This window comes from Heterodontus francisci, chromosome 8 (genome assembly GCF_036365525.1).
Source record: "Heterodontus francisci isolate sHetFra1 chromosome 8, sHetFra1.hap1, whole genome shotgun sequence".
NCBI classification, from domain to species: domain Eukaryota; kingdom Metazoa; phylum Chordata; class Chondrichthyes; order Heterodontiformes; family Heterodontidae; genus Heterodontus; species Heterodontus francisci.
Window position 1 is genome coordinate 26,003,567 of NC_090378.1, and position 20,751 is coordinate 26,024,317.

Here is a 20,751-nt window from a genome sequence, read left to right on the forward strand (position 1 = left end):
TTTAGGGCCAAGGAATGCTGCCTTATTTTGCTAACTTCCGTCTGGTTGCGGAATTTTCAACTCCTTTTGTTAACCAGCGGTAGGTATATTAGTATTTATGAACAAACCGACAGATGTAATCTGTAAGATTTTGGGGGTGACAAAGAAATAGCTCTTCTTCTTTAGTTCTTCCTCACTTGGTTTTGAAATCTGGTTACAGTCTTAAAAAAAAACCCACAGCTTTTGCTGCCAAAATAATGCTGAGTTTAATGCGGATGCTGTTATTTGTGTGTAAATCATCCAGAGACTTGTGATGAGGAAGAGATACTCAGTGAATTGAGAATCGCCAAATGGCTGGACCGTTTTTGCTGCTCTGCCATTAGGCCTGGTGTGGGTGGGGAGAGGCATCTCCCAGTGTATTTCAAGGAATTGCTGCATTTTCACTTTAATTTCCAATTAAACTCACCATAGAAGGTTAGGGCTGCTATTTAACACTGCAACTACTTTTTTTAATAAGGTGATTGACAGGCCCAGAAAGGGAACAATTTAAACTGCAGTCTCATTCCAACATGCAGTATATTGTTAGATTATTTAATTGTGTTTTTCTTGCTTTTCCTTTGTTTCCTTTTTCTCTTAGTCCAAACTTTCAATCCCTTTTTTCTGTACCTGATTTGACTAATTCACTCTATTTCCTTTTTTGTTGTTTCCCTGTTTCATTCTCGATCCTTAAATCTCATTGGTTAAGAAGACATACTGTTAGTCCTGTCATTCATTTTATTTTATTCTATTTTATTAATCAATTCTATTCTATTCTATGATTCATCAAGGTCTCAGATGATCCCTTGCCCTCATCTTGCCATTATCAGCTCGTACTTCCAGCAACTTACAGGGCAAAAAAATTTGAGCTAAAGGCTGAGAGGAAAAAGTCTTAACTAATGGGGCACGCTGTGACATGTCCCACTCCAGCAAAATCTGGGCTTATGTGTTTCAAAGCTATCCAGTTTGCCTTTGAGGAAAAGTTAAAACCAAAAGTTAATGCTAAATATCATAATTTATTCAATATTTTACATTTAGACTTGCTAGGAGCTGGTTTAATTGTTCAGGTTAACTATGTGGTCCTGTGTAATTTTTTTTCTTTTGTTTCTCTCCTGCTGCCCTCTATTTCTGTTCTCTGCCAGTTGTCGTAATGATCTTGCATCTTGTCTGTAGTAGCTAATTGACTGTGCAAGCACCTGGCCAGGGTGCAAACTGACCAAGATGCCAGGTCTTGCCCCTGCATCATTCCAAATGGTGACTGGGCCAGCTCCAGCTTTCCAATTGGAAGCGTTGGGTTTTTTCCTGGTGTTTGAGTCAGAGGAAAGACTGGCAGAGAGCAGAATGGGCAGCGGTCACGCTAATAGAAATTTGATATGTATGAATGATGCAAACTGTTTCTATCTATAGTCAGTAATGAGTGAATGATCAAACACCCTCGTGGCACGATTCCATAGTGTTCACTTCCATTCCTAACTCTTGATAATGAAGCAAATAGTATTGATGTATTTAAGAGGAGGATAAGCATATGAGGGAGATGGGAATGAAGGATTATGCTGATAGTTAGATGAGAACAATATGGAAGGAGGCTTGAGTGGAGCATAAGCACTGGCATGGATTGGTTGGGCCGAATGGCCTGCTTCTGTGCTGTATATCCTATGAAACATATTATGCTGGGATCTGTATGACATCTAGGCTTGGGCTGACAACTTCATAGGAAATAGGAGCAGGAGTAGGCCATTCGGCCTGTTGAGCCTGCTCCACCATTCAAACAGATCATGGCTGGTATCTACCTCTGCGCCATTTTTCCCCACTATCCCCAAATTCCTTGATGATGTTAGTATTCAGAAATCTATCGATTTCTGTTTTGAACATGTTCAATGATTGAGCTTCCACAGCCCTCTGGGGTAGAAATTTCCACAGATTCACTACCCACTGAGTAAAGAAATTCCTCCTCATCTCAGTCTTAATGGCCTGCCCCCTATTCTGAGACTGTGTCCCCTTGTTCTAAACTCCCCAGCCAGAGGAAACATCCACATCCACCCTGTCACGCCCGATAAGAATTTTGTAAATTTCAATGAGATCACCTCTCATTCTTCGAGACTCAAGAATACAGGCCCAGTTTCTGCAACCTCTCCTCATAGCACAATCCCGCTATCCTAGGGATCAGTCTGGAGAACCTCCGTTGCACTCCCTCTGTGGCAAGTATATCATTCCTCAGATAAGGAGACCAAAACTGTGCACAATACTCCAGGTGCGGTCTCACCAACGCTTTATACAATTGAAGCAATACATCATTACTCCCTTGCAATGAAGGCCAGCATACTATTTGCCTTCTTAATTGCTTGCTGCACCTGAATACTAGCTTTTAATGACTCATGAACAAGGACACCCTGATCTATTTGGGCATCAACACTTCCCAACCTCTCACCATTTAAGAAACACTCTGCCTTTCTGTTTTTTCTACCTAAGTGGATCACTACACACATATTCACATTATATTCCATCTGCCATGTTCTTGCCCATTCACTTATCCTGTCCAAATCCACTTGAAGCCTCCTTGCATCCTCCTCACAAGGTACATTCCCTCCTAGTTTTGAGTCATCAGCAAATTTGGAAATGTTACAATTGGTCCCCATATCCAAATCATTTATGTAGATTGTTAACAGCTGTGGCCCAAGCACTGATCCTTGCGGTACCCCACTAGTAACAGCCTGCCATCCTGAGAATGACCCATTAATTCCTTTCTGTCTGTTAACCAATTCTCAATCCATTGCAGTATATTACCCCCAATCCCATGTTCTCTAATTTTGTTTACTAACCTCCTGTGTGGGACCTTATCAAAAGTCTTCTGAAAATTCAAATACACCACATCCATTGGTTCTCCTTTATCTATGCTACAAGTAACATTCTCAAAAAACTCCAACAGGTTTGTCATACATGATTTCCATTTCACAAATCCATGTTGATTCTGCCCAATTATATCATTATTTTCCGAGTGTCCAGTTATCTCATCATTTATAATAGATTCTAACATTTTACCTACTACTGACGTCAAACTAACAGGTCTTTAGTTCTCCGTTTTCTCTCTCGCTCCCTTCTAAAACGTTTGTTACTTGCCAGTCTGCAGGAACCCTTCCAGATTCTGTAGAATTTTGAAAGATAACCATCAATGCATCTACTATCTCTATAGCCACCTCCTTCAATACTCTAGGATGTTGCTCGTCTGGTCCAGGGGATTTATCAACTTTCAATCCAATTAATTTTTCGAGTACTACCTCTTTATTGATACTAATTACTTTCAGTTGACAATATTTTGCACTACATAGGCACCAGGGAGGACCACCTCCACTTGACCACATTACCAAAAGGATGTGGATGCTTTGGAGAGGGTGCAGAGGAGGTTCACCAGGATGTTGCCTGGTATGGAGGGCGCTAGCTATGAAGAGAGGTTGAGTAGATTAGGATTATTTTCATTAGAAAGACGGAGGTTGAGGGGGGACCTGATTGAGGTGTACAAAATCATGAGAGGTATAGACAGGGTGGATAGCAAGAAGCTTTTTCCCAGAGTGGGGGATTCAATTACAAGGGGACACGAGTTCAAAGTGAAAGGGGAAAAGTTTAGGGGGGATATGCGTGGAAAGTTCTTTACGCAGAGGGTGGTCGGTGCATGGAACGCATTACCAGCGGAGGTGGTAGATGCGGGCACGATAGCGTCTTTTAAGATGTATCTAGACAGATACATGAATGGGCAGGAAGTAAAGAGATACAGACCCTTAGAAAATAGGCGACAGGTTTAGATAGAGGATTTGGATTGGCGTAGGCTTGGAGGGCCGAAGGGCCTGTTCCTGTGCTGTAATTTTCTTTGTTCTTTGTTCTTTTTGTTCTTTGACCTTTAATGACACTGCTATCGCTGAGTCTCCCACAATCAACATTCCGAGGCCACCATTGACCAGAAGCTCAATTGGATGAGCCATGGCTAATAGGTCAGGGCAGTGGCTGAGTAATTTGCAATGAGTGACTCACCCCCTGACCCTTGAAAGCCTCTTCACCATCTGTAAGCATAAAGTCAGGAATGTGATGGAGTACTCAGCACAGGACTGAATGGATGTCGCTGCAACAACACTTGGGAAGCATGACATTGTTGAGGAGAAAACCATCATCTTCTTTTGTGCTCTTGCGACTGCATTCAATATCCACTGCTTACATCACTGGCATGCTGTAGCTGCAGTGAGCACTATTTTTTTAATATTCTTTCATGGGATGTGGGCGTCACTGGCAGGCCAGCATTTGTTGCCCGGCTCTAATTGCCCTTGACAACTGAGTGGCTTCCAAGGCAGTTTCAGAGGGCAAATAAGAGTCAGCGCTGTGGGTTTGGAGTCACATGTAGGCCAGACCAGATAAGGATGGCAGATTTCCTTCCCTAAAAAGGACATTAGTGAACCAGATGGGTTTTTACGACAATTGGTGATAGTTTCATGGTCAACATTACTGAGACTAGTTTTCAATTCCAGATGTTTATTAAATAATTGAATCTTAAGTTCTACTAGCTGCTGTGGTGGGATTTGAACCCATCGGCTGGATGTGGCGGCGAGCTTCAAAAATAGCAGCCCGCCCGCGCGGGCCACACACCAGAAGTGCCGCCGCAGTGCGACAGTTCATTTAAATAGTTGGGGAGGGCCACTCCCCTCCCCCCCCCACCCCCCCCCACGATCATGTGGAGGGAGGGGGTGGGCTGTCCATCTGCGGCAATGGCGTCAGCTGCCTGTGCGCAGGCGCTGATGCCATTTCTAAAGGGCTGTTAGCCCTACCGGCTTATTTAAATATTTAAGATAGATTTAATTAAATTAAATAAGTACATTCTTTTGCCCCTCTCCCACCCCCCCCAATAACAATTAATTTAATTATTTGCCCTATCCCCCCCCCCCCAAAAAAACTTAACTTTACAATCCCGCCCCCCCCTCCGAACTGCACAAACTTTAAACTACAATCCTTTCCCTACACCCATGATAATTTGAAACCGTCTTCCTCCCCCCCCCCCCCCCCACCACCCCCCCACACTGATAAACTTACCTTCCCCCCCCTCCTCCTCACCAGTGTTGTGCCTTGTTTCCCCGGACGGGGATCCAAAGGCGCAGCAGTGCCAGCAGCATGGCCGAAGATCGTGGCGGGTCAACAAGATGAGGTGTGAGTCTATTTAAATTAATTATTTTCATTGATTATTCAAATTCTGGTCCCCTAACCCAGCAGTGGGGCTTCCGCCATGACAGGATCGGGCCAGGCCCTGTTGGCGTCGAGGTCCGTGGCGGGCTTCATCTGGGACCATTTCCAGGCCACTCCTGCCACGGATCCTGACGTCAAGGGCTCCTTAAAATCCAGCCCCATGTCTCTGGGGCATTAGCTTGGACCTCTTGCCTACTAGTTCAGTACCATAACCACTACACTACTGTCTCCCCCAGGCTGCATTGCAACAATTCACCCAGTTTTGTGACCTCTACCATTGAAAAGGACAAGAGCAGTAATATATTGGTGACACCATCACACAGCATCTCCACTTGAACATATGTCACAGTTCATTATTATTTGGTCAATATCCTGGAATTCCCTGCCTAACACCATTGTAGGAGCACCATCGCCACAAGGACCACAGCAGAGAACGGTGGATACTTGCTGAAGAATGGGGAGGTGATGAATGAAAAAATGAAGACCAAGTAACAACAGGAAAATAACTTTAATGAAATCAATTATTGCACTTGACTATTTCATCTATTTGCTACCTATAGCAAGGGTTTGCTGTTTTTCATCTAAATAGGATGCCATACGTGGTGACAAAAAAGAGTGAGGGTCAATTAATGACAAACCAGTTGTGTAAAACTCAAGGAATCTATTGTGATTAGGAAGTTATTTCTACATCTGAATCACATGAGCCTGCTCTTTGAGTATTCAATAAATTCATAAATCTGGAATTGAAAGGTAGTCTCAGTAATGATGCTATGAAACTATCATTGATTGTTGTATAACCCATCTGGTTCCTTAATGACCTTTCCTGGTCTGGCCGACATGGGACCTGATACCCACAGCAACATGGTTGACTCTTAACTTCCCTCTGAAATGGCCTAGCAAGCCACTCAGTTGTCAAGGACAATTAGGGATTAGCAACAAATGCTGTCCTTGCCATTGACACCCACATCCCATGAAAGAAAAAAAAAGCTCAGTTGTAAATTGGTCCACCTCTGTCAATTACCATCACAAAGTTAGAGCAGTGTTCCTGAATTTCCCTCAGACTCATATTGGCCTCTGAGCAAAGAAAGACTTGAATTTATCCAGCACTTTCGCATCTCAAAGCACCTTACAGCCAAAAAATTACTTTGAAGTGTAGACACTGTTGTATTATAGCAGCCAATTTGTGCAATGCAAGCTCCCACAAACCAGATAATCTATTTTTTGGGATCTTTTACATCTACCTAAGAAGAGAAGCAGGGTCTTGGTTTAATATCTCATCTGCAAGATGGCACCTCCAACAGTGCAGCATTTCCTCAGTACTGCACTAGAGTGGCAGCCTTGATTTTTGTGTCCTGGAGTGGGTCTTGAACCCATAACCTTGTGATTTCGTGGTAAGAGGGATCTGCCCTGCTTCAATGAAGAGTGCAAGAGGGCATGCCAGTAGCAGCACCAGGCATATCTCAAAATGAGGTGTCAACCTGGTGAAGCTACAACCCAGGACTACTTCCTTGCCAAACAGTGTAAGCAGGAAGCAATAGACAGAGCTAAGCAATCCCACAAGCAACAGATCAGACCTAAGCTCTGCTGTCCTGCCACATCCAGCTGTGAATGGTGGTGGACAATTAAACAACTAACTGGAGGAGGTGGCTCCACAAATAACCCCATCCTCAATGATGGGGGAGTCCAGCACATCAGTACAAAAGACAAGGGTGAAGCATTTGCAACAATTTTCAGCCATAAGTGCTGAGTGGATGATCCACCTCGGCCTCCTTCTGAAGTCCCCGAGCATCACAGATGCCAGTCTTCAGCCAATCCGATTCACTCCACGTGATAACGAGAAACGACCGAAGGCACTGGATACTGCAAAGGGTTTGGGCCCTGACAACATTCCAACAATAGTACTGCAGACTTGTGCTCCAGAATGAGCCACGGTCCAGCCAAGTGTTCCAGTACCGCTACAACACTGGCATCTACCGGGCAAATTGGAAAATTGCTCAGGTATGTCCTGTACACAAAGCAGGACAAATCCAACCTGGCCAATTACCATCCCATCAGTCTACTCCTGATCATCAGTAAAGTGATGGAAGGTGTTGTCGACAGTGCTATCAAGTGGCACTTGCTTAGCAATAACCTGCTCAGTGACGCTCAGTTTGAGTTCTGCCAGGCCCACTCAGCTCCTGACCTCATCACAGCCTTGGTTCAAACATGGACAAAAAAGCTGAACTCAAGAGGTGAGGTGAGAGTGACTGCCCTTGACATCAAGGCAGCATTTGACCTAGTATGGCATCAAGGAGCCCGAGCAAAATTGGAGTAAATGGGAATCGGGGAAAACACTCTGCTGGTTGGAGTCATACCTAGTGCAAAGGAAGATGGTTGTAGTGTTGGAGTTCAATCATCTCAGCTGCAGGACATCACTGCACGAGTTCCACAGGTTAGTGTCCTAGGCCCAACCATCTTCAGCTGCTACATCAATGATCTTCCTTCAATCGTAAGGTCAGAAGTGGGGATATTTGCTAATGTTTGCACAATGTTCAGCACCATTCGTGACTCCTCAGGTACTGAAGCAGCCCATGTCCATATGCAGTAAGACCTGGACAACATCCAGGCTTGGGCTGATAAGTGGTGAGTAACATTTGCGCCACACAAGTGCCAGGCAATGACCAACTCAAAACAAGAGAGAATCTAACCATCTCCCCTTGACATTCAATGGCATTATGGTTGATAAATCCCCCACTATCAGCATCCTAGGGCTTACCATTGACCAGAAACTAAACTGGAGTTGCCACATAAATAGCATAGCTACATGAGCATGTCAGAGGCTAGGAATCCTGCGGCGAGTAACTCACCTCCTGACTCCCCAAAGCCTATCCACCATCTACAAGGCACAAGTCAGGAGTGTGATGGAATGCTCTCCACTTGCCTGGATGGGTGCAGTTCCAACAACACTCAAGAAGCTTGACACCATTCAGGACAAAGCAGCCTGCTTGATTGGCACCCCATCTACCACCTTCAACATTCACTCCCTCCACCACTGACGCACAGTGGCAGCAGTGTGTACCATCTACAGGATGCACTGCAGCAACGCACCAAGGCTGCTTAGACAGCACCTTCCAAACCCACGACCTCTACCACCTAGAAGGACAAGGGCAGCAGATGCATGGGAACACCGCCACCTGCAAGTTCCCCTTCAAGCCACACACCATCCTAACCTGGAACTATATCGCTGTTCCTTCACTGTCGCTGGGTCAAAAACCTGGAATTCCCTTCCCAACAGCACTGTGGGTGTATCTACACCCCAAGGACTGCAGCGGTTCAAGAAGGCAGCTCACCACCACCTTCTGTAGGGCAATTAGGGATGTGCAATAAATGCTGGCCTAGCCAGCGATGCCCACATCCCATGAATGAGTTGAAAAAATAGAGTGCTACCAACTGAGCCACAGCTGACAGCAGTACCCATGATCTGGCTGATTTTGATAGATGTTGCTCTGGATGTTTGACTCCCTCAGATAATTAAAAAGAAAAACAAGTGGATGCCACATTAGGGGGGATTGTAGAGTCTTTATCGATGGATGAACTAAGGCAGGGCAAATGACCTTCTTCATCCATAATGACCTTTTTTTCCAAAAAAAAAGGGTTATAACAATTAGTTGTTTGTCTCTTTAATGCCCTACTGGATGTAATCAGAATTGAATGATGTTAAATATCAAGGTCATTTTCTATAGGGTGCTTAATGCTCCATCTGAAAAATGAGCAGCAACCAAATCAGTGCAAGCAATTGTAGACATAATTGGATGTCAAATTGTGCAGTTTTTTAAATATTGCCTAAAAACTACGAAGAAAGATTGGCTGTGATGTTGCTTACTAGTCTCTAATCTGTAAAGAAACCAGTCTTTTTTATTTATAAGCATTTATAAGCTCTGTGGGTTTCTAACTAGATCCATGGTGATGAAGAACATGGTAAAATCTGTGGGGATCCTCAAAGCTTGTCGCTAATCACTGTTAATAGCATATCCGATTCCACCCTCAATAACATCAGGAAGATTGTGACAAAATTGTGTAGGACCTTGTGATTCCATATTTATGCCAGCTGTTCTAGTTTGATATTAGAATTCTGTATTGATTCTTTAAAAAAAAAAAGCTGCATGTATTGCCAGCAATTATGCTTTCCACGCCGATTGTCTTGGTCTCTGGAACACTCTCCCAGTAATCCAAAATTCTGCCTCTTGCATGTAAAAGTTTGAAAGTAAAATTGGAAAAGATGGGTATTCTGGCTGATACCCCAGTACAAGAATATTTGTGTTTCCAGCAGCCAACAAAGTCAAATTTGAGGTATCCATCTTTAATAATGCATTTACTCATCTTTACATGAGATTTGAACTTTCAGAAGTTTTAACTTCTGACATGGCTGGGGAGGAGACGGTTGAACTTGAGACTGAGGCAAGTGCACTTTTAATTTTGTTAAAACCCTCTTGGTCATCAGAATTGTCATATAATCTGGTTGTCAATTTATGTTTAAATTGCCACAGATTAGAATGCAAGTACATAAATGGTATTTTCATTGTGGTATTGCATTGGAAGTGTTTCTCATTACTGCCCTTTGCTTTTCAGGTGGTTTTTTGAAGCATTAGGTTATCCAAAAACTTCCATGCCAAACATTATTAATGGGCTTCTGATGATGATTGTATTCTTCCTGGTTAGAATTGCCGTCATGCCTCCATATTATCACAAAATGATTTCCACATTTGGAACGGAGGCTTTTTACAAGCTTGGACTACGAGCACAATTTGCTTGGATCGTTGCCAGCATTTGCTTAGATGTTATGAATATAATGTGGATGTATAAGATTGGAAAGGGATGCTACAAAGTTTTGCTTGCCTGCAAGAAGAAACAAGCAGACATTCAGGAAAACGGAAAACGACAGTAGAGATATACTTTGCTTGGAGTGATTTTAAAAATTTTTTTGGATGAGAGCATTTCTAACTGGTGTTTTGTACACTGGTGGAGCTTAGTTGTATAAACCAACAATGTACTGTTATCACTTCAAAGAACTGTTTGCACTAATGCAGGTGACCATTTTGGAACTTATAAACCTATAACATTTATGAATTTGCAATGGTAAAGCGTACAAATCGAGTATGCACTGAATAACTGTCACTTGCTTTTTCATATTTAGAAGTAATAAGTGGAAGCACTCAAACTGCATGCCAGTTACATCCAACTCTGAGGAATCTTCTCCATTAAGCACTGTTCTAGGTTTGTAGTATTTATTTTGGAACACATTGTAATGCTTTGAACATTGCAAGCTAATTGTATGCATGCAACAAGACCTTTTCTTGCCATGAGGGAAGTTATTTTTAGAATACTTGGAAACAGCGGCTTCAAGGATGTTCACATCAACCATGTCCAACAAATTCTTCTTCACTGGATACTAGCAAGAATAACTTGCATTCATATAGTGCCTTTAACATAGGAAAAAGTTCCAAGGAACAGCTGTGAGGGTCATGTTCCTGTAGGACTGGAGGACCAACCTGTCTATCTGCATGTATAAGCAGACTTTTTAAATATCTTTTATCTGAATTTTACTATCAAAATTCATCAGTAGTGTTTTTAAAATGCATAAATATTAAGAGGTTTCATTATGAGAAGTCAGATAATGTGATCTGTTGACTGCCCAGGACATAAGTTACTGTATGAAAGAGGTTGCCTGACCTTTGCTGTTTTAGGAATTATTAACTACTAGGCATGTAGACAATAGGAAAACTTTTTCTGTTGAACCTAAAAATATAGTTCTATAGCTCATATTCACAAGACTTGCAGTGAGCAATCAATGCTATGTAATTTTATAATTCAGTCTTGTAGAATAATTAATGATGAAGGGGGTTGCATACAGCTACTTGTCATATCTTTTATTTCTGGTTTTGAGTATTTTAGACTGAATATGTACTTGTGTAGAAAATATATTGTAGATTTTAATAGACTAGTGAATTCTGTATCTTGTAGCAACAAGTAACAGCCATTAAGATCTTAATTCATTCGAGATAAAATGAAGCTATAATGGTTTGATTTTTTGAGTATTAGCAATAACATCCAATGTATGGTCTTTATTGGTCTTGTAGTGCTCACATTTAGTGTTGTCCAACACTCCTTACATCATGACCTTAAAGCCCTCCAATGCAATGTTATTTCCATGTTTACAATAAGGAATTGATCATGAGATTTTCTCTGCTGTAATACTTCTTCATTGTGCAGGTTCATTTGAAACTTTGCAGGCCTCTTGTGCAATGGTTGTTACATAGTCACGTAGGATTGGAAAATTGGTTGGTTGAACTGTCCCAACAATAGTAGATCACATGATGTCAAAAACCCTATTCTGTTAGCAGTTGTGTTCCTGAATGGCAACATCCAATGGTACTTTCTTATTCAAGTTTAATTGTTTGAATAGAAGTTCTGTGCAGGAAGTTGGTTAAAATCAGTACATATTCCTCGATTAAGTACCTATCTGAAAATCTGAGTTCACGTTGTACCTCAGTTATACTTCATTAGATCACCGAGGTGAAAAGATTGAATATACAGAGCTAAGTGAGCAGCTAAAGTTGCGAGTCCTGGAATGCTTCATTAATGCCTGAGTCAAATCACCACTTAACCACATGGGTAGATAATGTTTATGGAATTGTTTTATTTGTATTTTATATGCATTATTACATGCTTATCAATGGTTCTGCTACGCTGTATGGTGGTCATATGAAGCACTTAAGTACTAAAATAGGGTAGCTATATTGTACTTGTCTCTAAGTTCTCTAGTCTAAGCTAAAACAAATTTCAGACAATTGATCCAGCCTGTTGTTCAAACCTACTGAGTTTGCTTAATCACCTGCACACCAATTCCAAACTCACTCCTGTGACATGTATCTTTAAACTATTAATGAGATAAAGGTTTCTAAAAACTCTTAACTAAAGTATTTTTCCTACACATCCAGTTATTTGGCATTTTTTAAAAATTCGTTTCATGGGATGTGGGCGTTGCAGGCCAGGCCAGCATTTATTGCCTATCCCTAATTACCCATGAGAAGGTGGTGGTGAGCTGCCTTCTTGAACTGCTGCAGTCCATGTGGGGTAGGTACACCCACAGTGCTAATAGGAAGAGAATTCCAGGATTTTGACCCAGCGACAGTGAAGGAACGGCAATATAGTTCCAATTCGGGATGATGTGTGGCTTGGAGGGGAATTTTCACGTGGTGGTGTTCCCATACATCTGCCCTTGCCCTTCTAGATGGTAGAGGTCGCGGGTTTGGAAGATGCTGCCTGAGTAGCCTTGGTGCATTGCTGCAGTGCATCTTGTAGATGGTACACACTGCTGCCACTGCATCGGTGGTGGAGGGAGTGAATGTTTGTTTGTGAATGCCAATCAAGCGGGCTGCTTTGTCCTGGTTTTTGAGTGTTGTTGGAGCTGCACCCATCCAGAGAAGTGGAGAGTATTCCATCACACTCCTGATTTGTGCCTTGTAGATGGTGGACAGGCTTTGGGGAGTCAGGAGGTGAGTTACTCGCCATAGGATTCCTAGCCTCTGACCTGCTCTTGTTGCCACGTTATTTATAGGGCTTCCTCAGCTTAGTTTGTGCTCAATGGTAAGCCCCCAGGATGTTGATAGTGGTGGATTCAGCGATCGTAATGCTGTTGAACGTCAAGGGGAGATGGTTAGATTCTGTCTTGTTGGAGATGGTCATTGCCTGGCACTTGTGTGGTGCGAATGTTACTTGCCACTTATCAGCCCAAGTCTGAATGTTGTCCAGGTTGTGCTGCATTTCTATACGGACTGCTTCAGTATCTAAAGAGTCGCGAATGGTGCTCAACATTGTGCAGTCATCAGTGGCATGTGTTTGTATATCTTATAAGTATATTTTTCACCATGATCTCATATATAAGCCATTCGGAGGGATGAATTGCCTTAACATTTACTATCATTAAACTATGCTTTATGTTGTTATTTATTGAATACAATACACTCTATTTTAACACAGTAGGAGAAATAAAGGCCAAAATTTGTATAAAATCTTAATATATATTGGAAGCTCATGTTTATTGCAGTTATAATTGTGTATTAGTGAGTTGAGAGCATTGTAGATGAACTACATCATTTAAAGCTGCTGAGCCACAGTTATATTATCCAGTAAATGCAAATACCTGCTGTTTCATGTGTGTAATTTGGCTGTCTTTGTATTTTTGAAAAAGCATGCCCTAACTATTGTGCCGTTAATAGAAATGTTTTAAACTTAAATTATATTTTTTATCTTATTCCTAATGGCATGAATAAAATACTTAGTATAGAAGGCCATTTTAGTTTCGATTAGTTTATACCAAAATCCAAATCTCTTTATAGCGAAACTAATAAGTTGTAATCATATAAAACAGCATAAGGCTTTCCTATATTGTGCGTATATGTTACCATAATTATCTGTCAAATTAACTAGGAATTCAAATGGTCGTTTGGTAGTACAGAACTTGAGTATTGCTGAAAATAGAGACATGTTGTCGAAGCTTTTCATCTTGCACTCATCAGGACAATCTGCAAGAATACCAATGTAAGGGGCAGCAACAACTTTATACTGTATGAGAAGAGAGTGCTGATTGGTTGGCAGGTGAACTTTGGTAGAGGCATTGCCATGGAGAATGCACCAGTTTATGGTGACTGACAGTTAACTGCCAAGCTTTGTTTGAATTTTAACCAGGGAGCTTGACTCTGGTCAAAGCATTACTCTGAGGAATGAACCAGCAAATGGCTGTCACTTATTTTGTTTAGCTGAAACAGGCATAATATGTGTACATGTTCTTTCTGTCTGCATAGAACAGGGCCCTGTATATTAACATATGTAACTTCCAGTACACGCAAATGCTTAGTGTGCTAAGAATTATGCTGACAACCAATTTAAGATTGTCAGTAGGGCTCACAGTGTGGTACATTTGCGCATACTGGAAGCTAATATATTAATACACAGGGCCCTGTTCTATGCAGACAGAAAGAACATGTACGCACACTGTGTTTGTTTCAGCTAAACAAAATAAGTGACAGCCATTTGCTGGTTCATTGGTCAAGGCATTGCCCTGAGGAATCAGTCAAGCTGCCTGGTTTAAATTTCAAACAAAGCTTGGCAGTTAAACTGGTGCATTCTCCATGGCAACGCCTCTACCAATCAGAGTACACTTGCCAACCAATCAGCACTCTCTTCTCATACCAGAAAAGTTGTTGCTTTCCCTTACATTGGTATTCTTGCAGATTGTCCTGATGAGTGCAAGACGAAAAGCTTCGACAACATATCTCTATTTTCAGCAATACTTAACTAGGAATTCTTGAGTTCCACAATAAATATCCTATTTTGTAGTTAATTATTTAAACTTAGCTGTGGGGTTGTGTGTGCATACTTATAACATTTTTATGGTAATTATAAAAGTTATAGATCAAATAGAGAAATTTGAGCTTGGGAAAAACTGACTTGGTTTTTTGCAATATTTTATAGTTAATTTATCTCTTGTTTTATGTTAGTCTTGGTGATGGATATTTAAGGATAGAAATTAATCTTGGTGATAGTGTGTTTTACATTCCATCCATTTTACTTTTCCATTGATTTTCAAATTGAAATTTAGTGCAAATGTAAGAAGATCTTGGGGGTTCCCTGAAGCTGTTGATGCTTACTGGGATACAGTAAAGACTGGTGTAGCACTAATTCATTTGACCCAGAAGGTACCAGGTTTGATTCCTATTCTGTGAGTTCATTAATCCCAGCCAGGTGCAGCAATTGGGTTATTAGATTTGGTTTCAGCACCCCTCTACCAACCCCGACCCCCTCCCCTCCCAATGAGGAAGGAAAAAACCTATAAGAGTTCCTATTCCTAACTGGTGTCCTCTACTGAGAAGTGTCCATATGTGGATGTCTGGGGATGGCAGTATCAGACTTGGCTGTGATGTCCTCTGTGGTCAAATTGCCAGTTGAGATTCGCTGTCTTAAGCTCATGGAGAATTACTACTGATGTGAGGTACTGGGTGCTACCTTTTACCATTTATAACTGTACCCTAGCAAGAGTCAGCATCTTCATGATGCAGATAATTGCTTTAAAAAAATTACGTTAGTTATGCAAGCAGACTCTGAATTTTCCAAACTTCCAAGGTAATTTCTAAGTGTGTGGAAAGCTTGTCTGCTGGCTGCTACAGATATAGTATCATATATAAGATATTCTTTTTACATGAAGCAATATTTTTATTTAATATGTATATTGTGTTTATACATGCTAGGATGTAAATTCATTTGGCCTTAAAATATTATAAAATTGACTCAATTTTACTTGAAAAATAATTTTTAGAAGGGATTGTTGTAGGTGTATTTGTGCATTTTTTTTTTTGCTTTTCACCTGTATTACCTATAAATGTTTAGTTCGTGAATCTGAAGGTTGTTTCTTTGTGAATTATTTTAAGTGATGATTTAATTTTATATGACCCTTAATCACTTATTGTTTTTAACATGTGATGTTTTGAAGGAGAGTTAAGGTTGCACTCAGATTCCCAGCACGATTGTCAATAGTTTTTGCAGTGTAGCAAAACGACGAAAGGATCCTGAGGAAAATTAATATAATAGGCAAAACTGCCTGCAGAGAACATTCGTGAATTAGTTATATAATTATATAATCTTTTATCCATTTCATAACACAATATGATAGAATCAATTTGTTTGCTATTTTAAATCCATAACAATTTATTAAATTGTTATAAAAGGGTTTTGACTGAGTAATTAAGGAGAAACTGTTTCCAGTGCCAGAAGGATCGGTAACCAGAGGACACAGATTTAAGTTAATTGGCAAAAGGACCAAAAGCAACATGAGAGGAAAAAAACATACATCAAGTTATGATCTGGAATGCACTGTCTGACAGCATGGTGAAAATGGATTTGATAGTAACTTTCAAAAGGGAATTAGATAAATAATTTAAAGGGAAACATTTGTAGGGAAATAGGAAAAGAACAAGGGAGCGGAACTGATTGAAAGAACCATCCAAAGAGCTGACACAATTGGCCAAATGGCCTTTTCTGATATAGCAGAGGGTTTTACATTGAAAATTGGATGTTCACACAATGCCATTAATAAGTACAAGTTCAAGTTACATGAATCAAATGTCATATAAATATCACTGTACATCAAATTTTGCATTTCTCATGCTGCTGAAAAGTATACCTATGCATTGGAAGCTTTTGATGCTGTGCTAGATCAACTTGTTTGCAATTTTTTTCTAACTAAAAGTATCCAACCATGTCCACAGATGCCAAGAGGCTTTTGCTTAGAACTTGGACAGTTTGCTGAAAGATCATATTAAAAATGACAATAAAGCATGTGTTCTGGTCATTGACTTTGCTGAAGAGTACTTTGGTTTTCCATAAGTTTATCTTTCCCATCTTCTCAGCCCTGGCATTCCTTGTCCACTTTCGTTTATATGCAAGCCTAGATGGTGCGTGATGGGGTGTGTCTCATTCTGTTCTCACCGAACATCCATGCATATACACCTGTGGGGGGGGCAGGGGGAAGGTTTACTGCATTCTGATTGGGAGTGTTTTTTTCTGCCCAGTCCAAGATTACAGTGGCCTGCAACTGTTGTCCTGACTCGACACAAACAAGAATCAAAGCTGGAACCTTCTGGTTTACAAAGCTCAGTACAGTATTTGATTGGATGGAACATTAACCCATGAATACTTTCTGAATGCATTATTTTTTTAGATTTTTTTTGTCCTTTCATAAATTTAAAGCTGAGTAAACAGGACAGACTAATCTTTGGAATTGGCTACCTCAGATTAAGAGCAGTCGACTTTTAACCACTAATGAAATCCAGGGATATGGTGAGAAAGTGGAGTTATATACATCAGCCATGATATTAAATGGCAGACTAGGCTTGAGGGGCCGTATGGCCTACTTTTATGTTCTCATCACAAGTAGTACATTATTTATTGCACATTTATGACATACACTTTTCTTGGGAAATACAATTTATTTACAACCATACATGAGATAATTTTACTTATGTAACTTTATGAATAGTTAATCATTTAGAAAATGTGATGTAAGAGTTACTGCCTGTTACATCAGAACAGCATTTCATTCTATGTGCTATCAAGGAGCCCTAGCAAAATTGACAGCAATAGGAATAAGATGGAAAACTCATTGCTGGCTGGAGTCATAACTAGCTCAAAAGAGGATGGTTGGTGGCCAATCATCCAGCCCCAGGACATCAATGCAAGAGTACCTCAAGTGCCAAAAATGGCATTTTAATTTGAGTTTTTGTTGTATCTATTTGATTTTAATAGTTATTTATTTAAGATACATATAAAGGCCCCCTTGACAAAAATAAAGTGGCCTGGATATAAAGGCCACCTTTGAAAAAATGAGTTAGATCCAGAGTAAATCTCCCTCTGCACTCCCCCCGACCCCCCTCCCCCCCCCCCCAAAAAAAAAAGTACCACAGGTCACTGTTCTGGGCCTAACCATCTTCAGCTGCTTAAACAATAACCTTGGCTCCATTATATGATCTGAAGTGGTAGTGCTGGGATGGTTGAACAGTGTTCAGTACCATTTGTAACTCCTCAGATAATGAAACAGTCCATGCTTGCATGCAGCAAGACCTGGACAGCACTCAATCTTGGGGTGATAAGGGGCAAGTAACATTTATGCCACACAAGTGCCAAGCAATGACTATTTTCAACAAGAGAATCTGACCATCTCCCCTCTACATTCAAAGGCATTATCATTGTTGAATCTCCCACCATCAACATCCTGGGTGTCACTATTGACCAGATACTTAACTGGAGCAGCCATAGAAATAACCTGGCTACAAGAGCAGGTCAGAGGCTGGGTATTCTGCACCGTGACACCAGCTGACACCCAAAGCCTTTCAATTATCTACCAGACACATCAGGGGTGTGACTATTTTGCACTTGTCTGTATGAGTGCAGTTCTAGCTACACTCAAGAAGCTCAGCATCATCTAGGACAAAGTGCCACCTTTAACATTCACTGACCACCACCGCTGCAGGATGCCTTCCACAGGATTGCATTGCACAGTGGCGCAGTGGTTAGCACCGCAGCCTCACAGCTCCAGCGACCCGGGTTCAATTCTGGGTACTGCCTGTGTGGAGTTTGCAAGTTCTCCCTGTGTCTGCGTGGGTTTTCTCCGGGTGCTCCGGTTTCCTCCCACAGCCAAAAGACTTGCAGGTTGGTAGGTAAATTGGCCATTATAAATTGCCCCTAGTATAGGTAGGTGGTAGGTAAATATAGGGACAGGTGGGGATGTGGTAGGAATATGGGATTAGTGTAGGATTAGTATAACTGGGTGGTTGATGGTCGGCACAGACTCGGTGGGCCGAAGGGCCTGTTTCAGTGCTGTATCTCTAAACTAAACTAAACTAAACCCACCAAGGCGTCTTTGACAGCACCTCCCACACCTCTACCACTAAGAAGGACAAGGGCGGCAGGTGCATGAGAACACCACCGCTTGGAAATATATCATTCCTTCATTGTCACTCGGTCAAAATCCTGGAACTCCCTGCCGAGCAGCACTGTGGGAGTACATTCACCAAATGGACTGCAGTAGTTTAAGAAGGTGGCTCACCAGCGCCTTCTAAAGGGCAATTAGGAATGGACAATGAATGCTGGGCTTGCCAGCGATGCCCACATCCTGTGAATGAATTAAAAATAAACATATGCATCATTTATATTGTGCCTTATTCTGTTAAAGCACCTCAGTGCTTCACACAATACTTTTAGTGTACAATAACTATGCTTTGCAGATAGGCGACAGTTATTCTGCAGTGCAATGAGATAAATCGTCAGTTTATATATCTTTTTTGTTGGGACTGGTTAACAATAACAACTTATATTTATATAGCATCATCACCCTGAGGTGTTTCAAAGGAACAATTATCAAACAATATTTGACACTAAGCCACACAAGGAGATATTAGGACAGGTGACCAAAAGCTTGGTCAAAGAGGTAGGTTTTAAGGAGCATCTTAAAGGTGGAGAGGTAGTGGGGTTTGGAATTCCAGAGCTTGGGGCCCAGGAAGCTGAAGCTACGACTGCAAACAGTGGGGAAAAGAAGATCGGCGGTGTACAAGTGGCTGAATTGAAGGAACACAGAGATTTTGGAGCGTTGTAGGACTAGAGGTGGTTACAGAGATGGAAAGAGGTGAGGCCATAGAGGGATTTGAAAACAAGGATGAGAATTTTAAAGTCAAGGCATTGCCGGACTGGGAGACAATGTACATCAGGCAGCACAGGGGTGATGGGTGAATGGGACTTTGTGCATGTTAGGATACACACCAGAGTTTTGGATGAGCTCCAGTTTAGAGTGGTCACAAGGTAGAAGACTGGTCAGCAAAGCATTGGAATAGACAAGTTCGGAGGTAGCAAGGACAGAATCCATTTGGTTAGAGTTGAGAAGCAAAATGGGTGTGACCACGTTACTAGGGATATTCAAGAGGCTTCCAAATAGTGAGAGAGAGATAGGTGAGCAAATCTGCAGGGAAATCACAGAGATGTGCAAGAACTATAGAGCGGTGATATTGGGAGACTTTAGTTACATAGAAACATAAAAAATAGGAGCAGGAGTAGGCCATTCGGCTCTTCAAGCCTGCTCCACCATTCATTATGATCATGGCTGATCATCCAACTCAGTAACCTGCTCCTGCTTTCCCCCCATATCCTTTGATCCCTTTCGCCCCAAGAGCTATATCTAACTCCTTGAAAACATACAATGTTTTGGCCTCAACTGCTTTCTGTGGTAGTGAATTCCACAGGTTCACCACTCTCTGGGTGAAGACATTTATCCTCATCTCAGTCCTGAAAGGTTTACCCCGTATCCTTAGACCTAGACCCCTGGTTCTGGACTCCCCCACCACTGGGAACATCCTTCCTGCATCTACCCTGTTAAGTCATGTTAGAATTTTATAGGTTTCTATGAGATCCTCCCCCCACCCCCTCACTCTCCAGCGAATATAATCCTAACTGACTCAATCTCTCCTCATACGTCAGTCCCGCCATCCCAGGAATCAGTCTGGCAAACCTTCGCTGCACTCCCTCTATAGCAAGAACATCCTTCCTCAGATAAGGAGACCAAAACTGCACAATATTTCAGGTGTGGCCTCACCAAAGCCCTGTATAATTGCAGCAAGACATCCCTGCTCCTGTACTCGAATCCTTTTGCTATGAAGCCCAACATACCATTTGTCTTTTTTACCGCCTGTTGCACCTGCATGTAAACCTTCAGCGACTGGTGTACGAGAACACCCAGGTCTCGTTGCATATTCCCCTCTCTCAGTTTATAGCCGTTCAGATAATAATCTGCCTTCCTGTTTTTGCTATCAAAGTGGATAACCTCACATTTATTCACATTATACTGCATCTGCCATGCATTAGCCCACTCACCCAATTTGTCCAAATCATCCTGAAGCCTCTCTGCATCCTCCTCACAACTCATCCTCCCACCCA

General features: G+C 41.6%; 1 protein-coding gene across 13 annotated transcripts in view; it reads left to right on the forward strand.

The window, feature by feature from the left end:
- Positions 1-13,766, forward strand: part of tlcd4a (TLC domain containing 4a) — a 68,564-nt gene extending 54,798 nt beyond the window's left edge. For 12 of the 13 annotated variants that reach the window (XM_068036836.1, XM_068036842.1, XM_068036841.1 and 9 more), the window contains 2 exons: positions 6-79; positions 9,844-13,766. In XM_068036836.1, the coding sequence (XP_067892937.1) occupies positions 6-79; positions 9,844-10,159 (390 nt within the window). In that variant the 3' untranslated portion in view covers positions 10,160-13,766. The remainder of the gene's footprint in view (positions 1-5; positions 80-9,843) is intronic. The other variant, XR_010975481.1, reaches the window with a different exon arrangement.
- The last annotated feature ends 6,985 nt before the right edge of the window (positions 13,767-20,751 follow it).